Source organism: Musa acuminata, chromosome BXJ2-9 (genome assembly GCF_036884655.1).
Source record: "Musa acuminata AAA Group cultivar baxijiao chromosome BXJ2-9, Cavendish_Baxijiao_AAA, whole genome shotgun sequence".
NCBI classification, from domain to species: domain Eukaryota; kingdom Viridiplantae; phylum Streptophyta; class Magnoliopsida; order Zingiberales; family Musaceae; genus Musa; species Musa acuminata.
The window spans coordinates 4,105,625-4,118,293 of NC_088346.1; the positions used below are offsets into that span (position 1 = coordinate 4,105,625).

Sequence of the window (12,669 nt, forward strand, 5' to 3'; positions counted from 1 at the left end):
CTCGAGCTAAGTTTGATCTGAGCGTTAATGAAGGTCTCATAAATGGTTTGGGGGGGCTCCCTCAACCTTTGAACCCTAACCACCACCATATTTATTGAGGTGTCTGGTCTAAGCATGGCCCAGCGGCTCCCCGGCCGACTTGCTGCTGCACAGCATCCCCCGGAGGCGAAACCATGCCTTGTTCCTGTACGACGCCTGTCTCCCACAAGGATCATCGCTCGTGAGCCATGTGGAGAGGCAACTGCACCTCTTTTATATATAGCCTGCTTCATGGCACTACTGCCAGCTTTTATGTCAGTAATTTGACTGGATGGGTAGATAGACAGACAGAGATGGAGAGATAGAGACAGATATGTAGACAGATGGAGAGAGTAAAGGCAATATGTACCTTAAATAGGCACATTTATCGGTGACTTAACCATGCTGTTCCAAGATCTGATTGATTCATTCGACTCATCTCCCCTTCACAACATATAAAACAATGTGTTCCAAGTCTCTCGATACTTAGGTGAGAACAGTAATTCTTCTTTATTTTTGTTTCTATATTAGATAGATAGCGAGAGAGGAGGTTGGTTCTCTGTACATGAGAAGGCTTTAGAAACAAGGGAACATTTTTGTTACTAAATTTGGGTAGAAAAGCAAGAGGGAAGAGGAAGGTCATGTACGCCAGTCCGCCTTTGACCGACTAAAAAAGCTAAGAGCAGGAAAGCCAGCAGTCCGCATGCGTCGGCGAGCCATCAGTAGCCTCCTCCTACTTCTCGAACTGCCCGAGCCTGTTGTCCCCCAGCCTTGATTTATAGGCAGCCTTCTTGTACTCCGCCCATGTGAACTCCTTGTACTTGCTCTGCTCCCCCTCTCCCATCAGCTGTGACAATGGTGCAATCTTCCCTGCGGGAGGTGGCCCAAAGAAGTAGATCATCGAGACCCTGGACTTGCAACCGTTGGCCAACACCCTGTGCCTCACACTCTTGAACCTCCCGTTCGTCAGAACCTGTATTGCCAGCCATGTTGAGATGCTATCAAGAATTACAGTCATATTGCTGATACCACAGAGTTACAGCAAGCAAAGATGGAACTAAGCTCTCCGGAGTAAGCAAAACCCCGCTTGGATTGCACAACCTAGATGTGAATGCTGTTTCCTTACCGAAGCGAAGCAAAGACGGAACTAAGATCACCGGAGGAAGCAAAACCCGGCTTGGATTACACAACATAGATGTGAATGCTGTTTCCTTACTGAAGCGACAGGATGATAGATTCTCACCTGTAGGCAGTCACCGACGACGATGAAGAAGGATTCCTGGTCGGGTGGGACCGAGACCCAGCTCCCATTCTTCAGTGATATCTGCAGGCCTGTGGTGTTGTTCGATCTTAAGACCGATATGATCTGTGGGTCTGTGTGCTCTCCGAAGCCGGTCCAACTGCGATCGAGTCTTTCTAGCAGAGGGCATCTGGGATAGTGATTCAGCCGAAAGAGTCCATCACTTTGTTCATCCGTCACCAGCCCGTTAAGAAGATCTCTTGGTTCGATCTTTAGCCCTTCGGCTATCAGTTCAAGCACGTCAGAAGCCAACTTCTTCACAGCTACCAAGTATTCGCTCAAAGCAGGGCTGCGATATGGTCCATGGATCAACAACCAGAGCAGGAAACAGTGCTTGGCAACTAGTCGTCTTGTTCGTATAAGATCAAAAAGAGATACTCTGAAAACAGAACATCGTTTACCCTTGCTGTTCTTACCCGAACAAGCACGCTGAGGGTTCTTCGAGGAAGGACATTGACGTGTATGACAAGGGCTTGGAGGTGATGCCAAAAAGCAGGTACTCCACCAGGCCGACATCACCATTAGGACCAATTCTCTTGTTCCCATAGCCGAAAGGGTCGGCAGGACCGGACGTCTCCTTGAACACCTGGGGCATCTCGAAGAACTTGACAGTCTCGGCCTCCAACCTTTGCACGACGTCCATGGGAACGTTGTGGTTGATGACCTTGACGAAACCCACGTCTTCGCAGGCCTTGACGAGAGCTTCTGCCGAGAAAGGCCTCGACAGGTCAACGACAGGGATGGCGGAGAAGAAAGCCCCGTGTTTCTGAGGCCTGACGAGGGGTATTTCATCGAGGGCCGGGTTAGCTAAAACCACCATGGCGGTGAGAGAACAGAGGAAGAACAGAGGACGGTGTTCGAGTTGGAACCAGGGGAAAAGTTTGCATGAGAGCGGGTTTGCTTGGCTTTCTTTATATAGCCCAAAAGATACCACCTGTCGAGACCAGGCTTGCACACCTGCATGGAGTGGTAGGTGACATCCAAGCAGGGGGTTTGGAGTGCAATTTCCATGCAAAGCCATTTCCATCCTATTCCTATTTTTCATTTATGTTAACTATTTAGTAAACATCACAAAACCAATTTTACGAAAAGATGAAAAATACCAAGTCTACATATTAAAAATAAATATCATATAATTGATAGTAGTTTGAAGGATTCATCTCAACTGTCATTTGATTTGGAATCACGACTCTCTTACCCTGTCATTGTTGAAAACCATCGCCACGCCAGCTCCGGGTTCTAATTCAATACACGCTTATGCAGTTGGTAAGATTAGGTGTTGAATCTAATGTCCACAAAACGCTGTGTTTGTGGTCAAAAGCTAGCAAATTGGATTACACGGAATTAGAGTGTCAGTCAACTTACCAACTGTTCACGTGTGCCTCTTCCAAGGCACTGTAAAGGCCGGCACCGAGAGAGAGAGAGAGAGAGAGAGAGATGTCGATCTATAGAGCAAGGAATGTTCCAATGTTCATGTCAAAGCTATTAAACAACTAGAACTACATGAGTGTACGTCTTCCCAAACATCAGTAAGGGTGTGTATGAACGGGAAGGGAATTCCTATCTATAAAAGATTCTTCTCTCTCTCTCTCTCTCTCTCTCTCTCTCTCTCTTACATATATACACTCCATCATATACTCATGGAAAGCTATCGATCAACAACGTTAATAGAATTCAAAGTCAATCTAGCTTCTTTTATGGAACGGGTGTCCCCAGTCAGTGATGGAGTCCGGCGCAGAGCACAACGTGAGGATCTCAACAGCGTGCATCGCTATCAAGTGGGAGTCTCGAAGAAAGTGGGACCACCCCGCATCGTGCATGGCAATGACTTCCACGCAACGAAGTCTGCAGCGGGCTTTCCTTTTACGTAGATTATTGGAGGCAACAAGAATCATTGCCTTCTCTCGCATCAATTAGGTACGTAAGTGTTGTCGTGTGATAACTCCATCACAGGGCGAAGTCGTCCGCTAGACCACTAGATAGGCAACACACATCGAGGCACTCGACAACTTTCAGTAGATTAATTGGACCAACTTGGTGCGATAACTGCGTCAATGTGATTGGCCACATGGATGACAGAGAAGGGTCTGGTTGAGCGTCGACGGTGGTGTACGTCAGTGGGATGCATGGGTAGGATGGTATTCCTTCTAATCCTCTTCTTCTGCCTTTTATGGGCCGAAGTCAAAGTGAACGAGGAAGGTGTTTGTTCTTGTTTGACCAGGAATCTCCCCAGGAACAGCAGCAACATGCACGCTCACAATACAATATATCAACGAAGCATTCATTCACGGGACTTTGTAAGCTAGATTAGCCTTCAAATAAAGAAGATCGAGGGAATTTAGTTCGATTATTTATTGTTTAATCCTAAACCAAAGGCGATTTAGGAAGCAGAAAGTGGCGTGGTCAAGTATCTAATTACTTCCAATGCTTTTGCTTTTACTTCTCGTACGTGTCTTTCCTATGTGCAACGTTGAACATCACAAATCATTCCATTCACTGCATGTTGCAATCAATCACCCAATTCGTCTTCGTTGGATGCACGTCTTCTCAACCATTCGCCATAATCTGAAGTCATGGCATCCTGTAGCTACCTTATGGACAAGCATTAGAAAAGGATTTAGTGACTAAGAAGGATCTAGCAAAAGTAGGGCATCATCGGCGGAAGACTCGTTCACTCGGTTAACGATGCAAAAGTTGTTTCTTATTGGAGATGATGTCAGTGATGATACAATACCACCACCTCAGTCTCTTTTCATCTTTCCCGTTCTCTAACAACGAAATAGCCTGAGAATCTCTGATAAGAGTTGTAGTGGACATGGAAGATATCCATTTCACGTCACAACAAAAGCTTATTGGAAGATATCCATGCACTTGTATGGAAGATATCCTCACTCTCTTTCCTGTTCTCTAACAACGAATAGCTTGATAATCTCTGATCGAGTTGCAGTGGACATGGAAGATATCCATTTCACGATCACAACGAAATCTTCTTCCAACATACAAGCAAGTGCATAGAGAGAGACAGCAGGATTTGACCCAAAAAGAGGATGGATGTGGCCTGGATATGAATCGACTTCAAAAGCTATAGTGCATTGCACTTTCTGAAGCTTAGGTTGACCCACGAATGAGTTAGTCATTAGTGGTAGACAGCCCGGACATGGAAGTTGGCCAATATTGGCAGACCGAGACCTTGATTCAGGAAGAAAAGATGACCCTTTGTAGAAAGTTTGAAGGATACTTCCATGAACATGGTCAATCAAGTATATCGATGTTTAGCTACTTTCTTCCATTAAATTGATTGAAAGGAAGCGGAAGTAGAAACTGAGACTCCATCACCTTTTTAATATGTTTCTTGGACTAAGCCCAACTTCCAATGTGAGTATTAATTTTGAGATTGAGATCATCTGCATTAAACCAAATGACATCCGAGGATCAAATAATTCATACACAGAGCAGCGCATACACACCCAAACACAACCCCGCCCATAGTATAGTCGCAGCGGTATCACTGGAATTATAGGCCATGAGATGATGGCACTCAGCGAGCAAAGGCAGCGGATAGAGAAGCCATGGTGGTAAGAACCAGCACGCAGAGACCCGGGACTCCTGCAGTCGATCCGCTCTCCGCGGTCGGTGCTGGTGCCGGAGCTTCCTGCGCGCTGGCTATTACTATGACCGATACGAGTAGAAGGAGAAGCAGAGGCACCTTCGAGGACAGCTTCATTCCTGCTTCCATTTCTCACCAACACTAGAGGCAGAAAGAGGGAGACAGGGAGGGAGAGATGGCTCGGCTTCTGATGGATGGTGTGAAGGCTTGGGAGGTATTTATAGAGAGAGAGGATGGGGGGCATTTTGATTGATGAGAGGAGGAAATAGCCGTTGGGTAAGGGGAAGGTTCGAAAACTTTCGAACGCCCCAAGTGGAGTGAAGTAGCCGTTAATACTTGTACGCGTGGCTTGCATCCAGTGGTGGTACGACGGAGGAGCAAACGACAGTTGAACTAATCGTTGAAGAAGAAGCGTGCCGTGGCGCTCGAGTGGGTTTGAATACTTTGGGCTGGAGGTAACGATGGGCGGAGATCGCCTGCCACGCGTCACACGGGAAACATGATTCCCGGGCCTCGAGAGAGACGAGGTGTCACTTGCGTTGGGCTCCACGTGTTTGTGAGATAGAAAATTGTGTTTCCTGCCTTCTTGGTAACATCGATGGGATCCACCAGAATGATGTCATCAGTTTAAACATAGGATACCTTGGAAAAGATCCCAACTTAGCCTTTGTTTTAGAACAATTTTGTCCGGGCGTTGCACGAGATCCTCAAGTAATGGACCGACCCAATAGAGGACGCCCAATAAAAGTCACTATTGGGTTGATTCGTTGCGGGATAAGTCCGTTTGAAGAGGCATATAAATCCTACAAGGCTTCGACCCGACTCGCAACGGAAACTGGGGTCGATCGCGACGCCCAAGACTCGAGGTAATTGTTATGCGTTCTCAGAGTTCGTGTGCGGAATCTGAATCGTTACATGATAAATGTTCTGCGACCAATTCGTTTGTTATTCATCGACATGTTCTTGTTAATATCTGGAATCCAGAGTTAGGGTTGGCTTTTGTGAATGCTGTAGAAGTAGAGCTGCTACGAGTTCTCTGGTTTATGTTCTATGTAGGCTTTAAGCAATCAAATCGATGCCCCATCTAGAAACTTTTGTCGAATGCTGTTCTGATACCTGGTAGAATTTGTGCTTTTCTTCGTACATTAGATTGATTGAAATCTGTTTCGGAAGTGAGAAATTTGTGTTACTTTCTTCTGCAATCAATGGCAAGTTTCTACGCAGTGTGTTGCTTATTTCTTTCTCCTCCTTGCTTTCTTTCAGTTTGCTTATTCTGGCAATTGTCCTTCTTAATATTTTTGCTTAAAAGCAGCAGACATCACAGAACAAGAATTGATTCGTATGGACCAAGTTACAATCATCTTTCTCTCGGTGAATCTCCATCCTGTCTTAATTATTCTTGTAAGATATACCTAAATGTTTTATCATTCAATCATAAACGGACTGCGTATGATTCAATTTTATCAATGTTTTCTTGTTGGCTTGGCAGAGTGATAGTAAACAATCCATGCCTTAACTACTATGAGTAATTTAAGAAAGAAAAATCATCGAGAGTTTAAGTTCCAAAGGTAAAATTCAAATTGTTGAGTTAGATAATTCAGTTTTTCTTGATAATTGCTTACTATGTTAGTCGTACATCTGTCACCTCATCAAATGTTAAACCAGATATGACCGAACTTTTTTATTTTAGCTCTTTTTTTCTCTTTTGAAGGAAGAATTCTTCACTGTTAAAGCAGCTTATACTAAACCAACCTGTTGGTGAAGTTTCTGAACTGCATTTGTGATCTTCAACAATCAAAATTATGGAAAGATCATGTGAAGTTGTTTGTGTTGGAGTAATAATACTAAAATAACCTCCGATTAAATCTTAAATGTGTCGAAATTGAAATAGGGAGTCTAGAAAAGGAACCCGGAGGTGTGAAAGCATTGTCCTAAACTCCTTAGCTTTTTTGGAGGGAGAAAACCCTCAATCCCGATGTGGGACTAAAATCCCGAACAATGAAGAGGAATTTGGGTTTTTCCCCCTTCAAGTTCCAACAGTTTGGTGATATATGAGAGAAGCTCCATGCACCGCTAGTCAATTCAAGCTATGGTGCAGGAAGGAGGTCACTGAGATAGAAGAATGATTGACAAAGTCAAGAGGAACATGACCATGAAGTCTAATCCTTAACAAAGTCTAATCCATGACCAGGAAGGAAGTCTAATCCTTAACAAAGTCATTCAGTTGGAAAGATATTTATGCTTTACTACGGCTATACTATCATTATCCTTGTTTCTTAGGGTACTTTGCTATAACTAAATTTCATTTTTAAAAAAATCTCAAGGAACGATTTAAGATTAGCAAAAACCGTTACTCTTTTTTCTATATTGAATAATATAAAGACTTACAACACAAATTTATTGCAGAATATAGAGGCTAAATATATGGAATTAATATATAGTGTAATAGCTTAAACTTCTGTTATTGAAAATTTTAATTAGCATATTTATGCCTTAGCCTATTTGGTATATTACATATAAGGATGTCTCCTAATCAAATCATATCAGAACCCAATTTTGTCTTTAGAATGGGTAATTGTGGACTGTCACTGTGTCCTCTTTGAATTTGCTGTGTATCTGTTAATAAATATAATAATGGATCTATGATTGTATGTGACTACATGCACATATTTCTGCTTTTTAATGACCATTTCACCCGCATTCTCAAGTGTAAAGTTATCTCTTGATCAACTTAATTATTTAATAACAAGAAACCAACTCCAAATAATGTTTATAATACAATTATTTGTAATTAGATCTGCTGTGCATTCGGTAGATGTTGTTGGCTACATATGAATATTATATGTCTATACAAGCATATGCATGCGTGGACATATGCATGAATGATGATATAGGTAGGAATCACCCAGCATTTTATTTGCAGCAGTTTCAACAACATTATAATATCTGAATGAAAAGTTTGCATTTAATATGTGTATGTTGGTTAATTTGTTGACAGTAAAGTGCTCGTGTAATCAATCTGCTTTTCTAGTCAGTTTAACGATCAAGGCATCCTAATGTTCCTTTGTAATTCTAGATGAGCTCCAATTATTTTATGATGTGAAATTGTTAATTGACTTTCTTCATAGTCTTCACTTAGAATATTTTTGTGCCAGTCTCTGATGTTAAATATTTGGATAAAAAGTTTTGCCTTTATTCAGAAGTGACCAAAAGTAACTTATCTTATTTGAATTACTGTTAAATTTGATAATTTTGTTTTTGTTTTTTGGGTATGATTTTTCTTGGTCTGGGGTCATGTTCAAGAACCAAGCACAGTTCATGTAGTCTATTACTGGCCATCCAATTAGTTTCTGGAATCAAAGAAAATGTCATTGTAGACTGGCATGATCTAGTGTTTATCATCAACATTCAAATTTACACATTCAAATGTGAGGGAATGATGTGTTGGCCTTCAAATCTTGGTTAGGACATAGCCTCTCTGACAGTCCTGTTGTTACTCTTAAACCTCTAGGAGATATAAATGGTCCCCATCATGAATAATGCTAATGTCATCAATTTCTGCATTCTCTTCGTTGATTACTTTTGTAGGATGATGTCCCACAAACTTTTCACCTGCAACTTTTGCAAGACATGATTACAACAGTGAAGTATATGACACATGAATTGTTTCTGTCTCACAATTTAGGTTTCTTTCTGAAACTTGTCCATTTTATTTCTGTTTATCAAAATGAATCAACATAATATTGAAACTAATACTAGCCCCTTTCTCCTAGCAGTTGTAGATTTTTGTTATTATTTTGCTCTTCTTTAAATTGGGTAAAAAGGAAATACTTACCACCAATCCTGAGGAGCTCCTCCATAGTGCTAGGTAAGTTTATCATCTTGGAAATTATCTGTCTTGCTGGATTTTGCTTTTGAGAATGCATGTGAATGATCACTCTTTTGCTAGTTTGTTTCATGATATTGTTCTCAGAATCATGGCTGCCATTTTCTGAACAAGAAGTTATCAACATATTGCTGATATTAGAATAACCATACCAGAATCTCGTTTCCCTGCTGCCATGGTTCTTAAAGTTGTTTCCACCATCACATGCTTTCATTCTGAGAGATCCCTGTTCATGTACTCCAGTGAATTTCTTCTTACTTCCATTACTTGATAAAACCTCAGATGTACCCTTTTTCTCACGTTTCTCAATCATACCATTTTGGGTCCACCTGGTACTATCAACTTTTCCTATACTTGCATCTCGTTCGAGGAACATGCTGGTGATTTCGTTGTGTACTTCCCATCCAGCCTTATGGAACCTATTCTTTTGATCTGCATAGTTTTCTTTTGGATTGGTGTGACCAATTGGAAGCTCATTAAATGTGCTGATATCCGTATTCTTTTCTGCCTTGTATAGTAGGTTTCCATCATCCATCTGTTCTAGTGTATGTAGCTTCCAAACTTGATAATCATCTCCACCTTGTGCATGCTCCCCATTTGTGTTCAGAGGTCCTGTGGCAAGCCATTCCTTCATTAGCGCTCCTGGATCTTTTTGCAGTGTCCCAGGGTATAATTTTTCATGTAGCCTTAACTTCTGTAAGATATAATGTAGAGTAACATCAGCTCCTATTTCTACCACAAAAGAGAAATATTTTATTTATTTAGTTAAGCAATGTTGGTCAATTATTGGATTTACCTGGAAAAGATTTCTCATGACAATAGTTGCTTCCTGTCTGCTTTCTCGAATAATGTTGAAAAATACAGCACTTTGCAGTCTGAGGATTTGTGCAAGTTCAGTGGTTCTTATGGTGAATGGTTGTGGTACATGACATAGAACTCCTATCTCCCCAAATACTTCCCCTGCAATAAGCCTCCCTTGAACCTGAAGATTGTAAATGATCAAACCTTTTATTATGAATATTTGACATGCTTAGATGGTATCGGTATGCTTCCCATGTGTCTTACTTTTTCCACTCCATCCACATATGCTCTCATCTCCTGCAACAATAAGTCAGCCAAAAAAATAGTCGTAAATTGTGGGAATTCCTGCAAGCAAATATGTGACAGACTGAAGTATACAGTGCAATGGAGACAGTTGTACTAACCACTGCTCCTGATACTATTATATATAGATCTGTTAGAGCTTCATTCTGCAGTATCACGTCTTCCTTTGGTGGAAAATAGTCAGCTTGCATTTCTGTCACCTATTAATTTAACGATGATCTCATCAGCACAATGCATATTTTTGACCTGCCTAGGGTTAAAATTGATCACTTAGAATTAAAAGCCTCACCAACTGGAAAATGAGATTGAAGGAGGCCCCTTGAAAAAGGTATACTTTTTCAACAATGGGATAGAACAGACACTCAGCTATGCTTGAGCGAATAGCCTTTGGCAAGCCTTCAATAGTCTCTTGCTGTTTGAGTTCCTCTGTTTTGAACTTTAAACATATGTGCGATAACATTTGTTCTTTTACATGTCTTGGTAGCTTATTTCTTGATACAAATTCGGAAGCAGCCTGAAACGTGTCCCTCTGAAGTTCAAAATGAACAGTTATGAGAATGTGATATCCAAATCCTCTGTTAAAAATAGTTGTGGCATATTGTTCTTCAAATTGTTTTAATAATTTTCTTAACCCTTTGCCAAGATGACTGTGCATTTTTGTCCTATTAATGAAATAAAACTTAACAAGCAGAAATCCTTTTTCTATTATGATAAAATGCAAAAGCCAGAAACTGTGAACAAAGATTAGTTCCCTCAGAAAGACTTGGGCAACTAGATAATCAGACATCATGTTTTATGTTCTTGGTCTATGGAATTCTAATGGTACCTCGCAAGTATTCATGATGCATGCGTGATGTATAAAATATATATTTGTATTTGCATATTCCAATAAATAAGTAGGTCTTGGGGCTACTACTGAATAGCAAAATAAGTGAGCTGTTATGATCTCGGAGAGAAAAGGACATACAAAGGTTTTTGTGCGACTGGTCCCATGGACAACAAGGTTCGTCATGTTTCCAATGAGGTAAGCTGTCAAACCCAGATTGAAGAACATGTAGAAAATATCAAATAGCATCTCTCTTGTGTTTTCAGCATGCAAGTCACCATAACCTGTAGTCGTTAGTGTTGTAATTGACCAGTATATTGCTGTTACATATCTGATCCACAGATTATCTTCCCTGAAGTTTGGTATCACTGCACCTATCCAGGTTCTTTTTGGGTCAGGGTATCGATCGGCAATCATATAGTAAAAGCATCCAGAAAAGTGAACTGCGAATAGAGTTACCTGTAGTACAAAAAAGTTATTGTACTAAGAACTTGTGCAGCTGTTTGAGACAAGATAAAGTGAATATATGCTGGAAGCTTACAGAGAAAAGCTTTGCACACCGTGTCCAGAAATAATTGAACCGAATATCCTTCTCAAGTCTGATGAAAGAAAAACTAAGTCATTTCCGTTCTTTTATCGGTGATAGATATACTACAATATGGAGAAGATACAGACCTGGCAAACAAGGAACCGACACGATGCAAACGCCATAGTCTGAGGATACTTAGAAGTTTGAAGCCAAGGCTATTACCATGTCTGTTGAAGAAGAAGCTGATTGTTTGGAACGGAAATGTTGAACATGCATCAAAAATGAACCATGTGGATAGGTACCTGTTAAGTTAGACTGTATGAAGCTCAAACAGCATCTTTAGCATTATAAGGCTTATGAAGAAATTATACAAAATAATGAAATATTTATGAGTACTTTTGAAGAAATAGGAGACAAATTATAGTTCAAATGCTAACCTGACTGCTATTCTCTTTGGTTCGTCAACAAGGAGATAGGATTTATGGTCGACGAAAGCAACAAAGAAGGTGAGTGCAATGTCAATTGCAAAGAAGCTATTGACTATGTTATCCACAAGAAACATTGTGCTTGGCAAGTAATGTAGGAATGCAAACTCAAATGGGCAGATCCAAGCTGAGTAGAGAACCAGGACCATCAGAAACATCTCCCATAGCCTAAGAAGAAATAGTGAAAAGAGAGAAGAAATAAACTGCTTGATTGTTGAAAAATGAAAATGTGAGAAAATAATGAGACTGATGGGTTAGTATACCTGTAATGAGGATCATATGGCGAAACAATGTGCTTCCTGAGCTTGATTCTATGGTTTATGGTTGCTCCAAGTGATGGCAAAAGGTCATCATGTAAACTGTATCCTTTGCTTTCCAATTGGAAGCCATTGCTGCAGAAGTGCTGGAAGTAGTTCGTGCAAGAGAACATTATGGTTGCAGTGTGATGCGTTTGTTGTTTGATGTTCAGTGGTTGGGACTTGGGAGTGGTCTTATATATACAAGGTAGTGAATGTTGCTGTCTATCCGATGTCCTTGATTAAATGGGCTGATTGATAACTGCAAGGCAAGGGGTTAAATGAGGAAAATGGCAAAAGGGCATAAGAAAGGAGTTTACCTGGATCTAATCATTAGGGGAAAGAGAAACGATTGCATGATGAATCTACAAAGTCAGGACATTGATTTTCTGGAAACAATGGGTGGAGGCTTATGGGAAGCTTACAAAGTATGTGGTGTGGTGGCTTCAGTTACATGTCTGTTATATGGAATTCTTCAAAGTCTCTGGAAAGTGTTTGTCTGAACCATATAGAGGCACTGTGGTGTCAACTATGGAATATAACTCCACTTTTTAAACCTTCCGTTAACAATGTGATCGCCATTTTATGGTTCCTTAATCATGTCTGTGGTACAACTGT

The 12,669-nt window shown here is 40.9% G+C and overlaps 2 protein-coding genes and 1 long non-coding RNA gene across 3 annotated transcripts; all 3 read right to left on the reverse strand.

The window, feature by feature from the left end:
• Window positions 1-504: 504 nt before the first annotated feature.
• LOC135623287 (gibberellin 2-beta-dioxygenase 3-like) lies at window positions 505-2,211 on the reverse strand. Its single transcript, XM_065126077.1, has 3 exons — window positions 1,735-2,211; window positions 1,262-1,607; window positions 505-991 (listed from the first exon to the last, which is right to left on the reverse strand). The coding sequence occupies exons 1-3, from the start codon at window positions 2,136-2,138 to the stop codon at window positions 752-754; spliced, it is 990 nt and encodes a 329-aa protein (XP_064982149.1). The 5' UTR covers window positions 2,139-2,211; the 3' UTR covers window positions 505-751.
• A 6,009-nt stretch (window positions 2,212-8,220) lies between these two features.
• On the reverse strand, window positions 8,221-8,894 carry LOC135622641 (uncharacterized). The gene is made up of 2 exons (XR_010491131.1): window positions 8,761-8,894; window positions 8,221-8,537 (listed from the first exon to the last, which is right to left on the reverse strand). It is a non-coding gene; the product is annotated as an uncharacterized LOC135622641 (long non-coding RNA).
• A 6-nt stretch (window positions 8,895-8,900) lies between these two features.
• Window positions 8,901-12,382, reverse strand: LOC135623983 (potassium channel KAT3-like). The gene is made up of 11 exons (XM_065127455.1): window positions 12,019-12,382; window positions 11,708-11,923; window positions 11,417-11,572; window positions 11,283-11,340; window positions 10,883-11,200; window positions 10,205-10,444; window positions 10,017-10,115; window positions 9,877-9,909; window positions 9,608-9,793; window positions 9,089-9,505; window positions 8,901-8,906 (listed from the first exon to the last, which is right to left on the reverse strand). Exons 1-11 carry the CDS (start codon window positions 12,183-12,185, stop codon window positions 8,901-8,903), a joined length of 1,896 nt encoding a protein of 631 aa, XP_064983527.1. The 5' UTR covers window positions 12,186-12,382.
• Between the last annotated feature and the right edge of the window lie 287 nt (window positions 12,383-12,669).

Excerpts from the sequence above, each read along its gene's own strand:
- LOC135623983 (XM_065127455.1), bottom strand. The coding sequence starts at position 12,185 with ATGTTCTCTTGCACGAACTACTTCCAGCACTTCTGCAGCAATGGCTTC. Across the intron at positions 11,924-12,018 it reads CCATATGATCCTCATTACAG|GCTATGGGAGATGTTTCTGA; the intron begins GTATACTAACCC and ends ATTTCTTCTTAG. Across the intron at positions 9,910-10,016 it reads TAATAGTATCAGGAGCAGTG|GAGATGAGAGCATATGTGGA; the intron begins GTTAGTACAACT and ends TTATTGTTGCAG.
- LOC135623287 (XM_065126077.1), bottom strand. The coding sequence starts at position 2,138 with ATGGTGGTTTTAGCTAACCCGGCCCTCGATGAAATACCCCTCGTCAGG. Across the intron at positions 1,608-1,734 it reads CCCTCAGCGTGCTTGTTCGG|CCCTGCTTTGAGCGAATACT; the intron begins GTAAGAACAGCA and ends ACCATATCGCAG. Across the intron at positions 992-1,261 it reads TCGTCGGTGACTGCCTACAG|GTTCTGACGAACGGGAGGTT; the intron begins GTGAGAATCTAT and ends CTGGCAATACAG.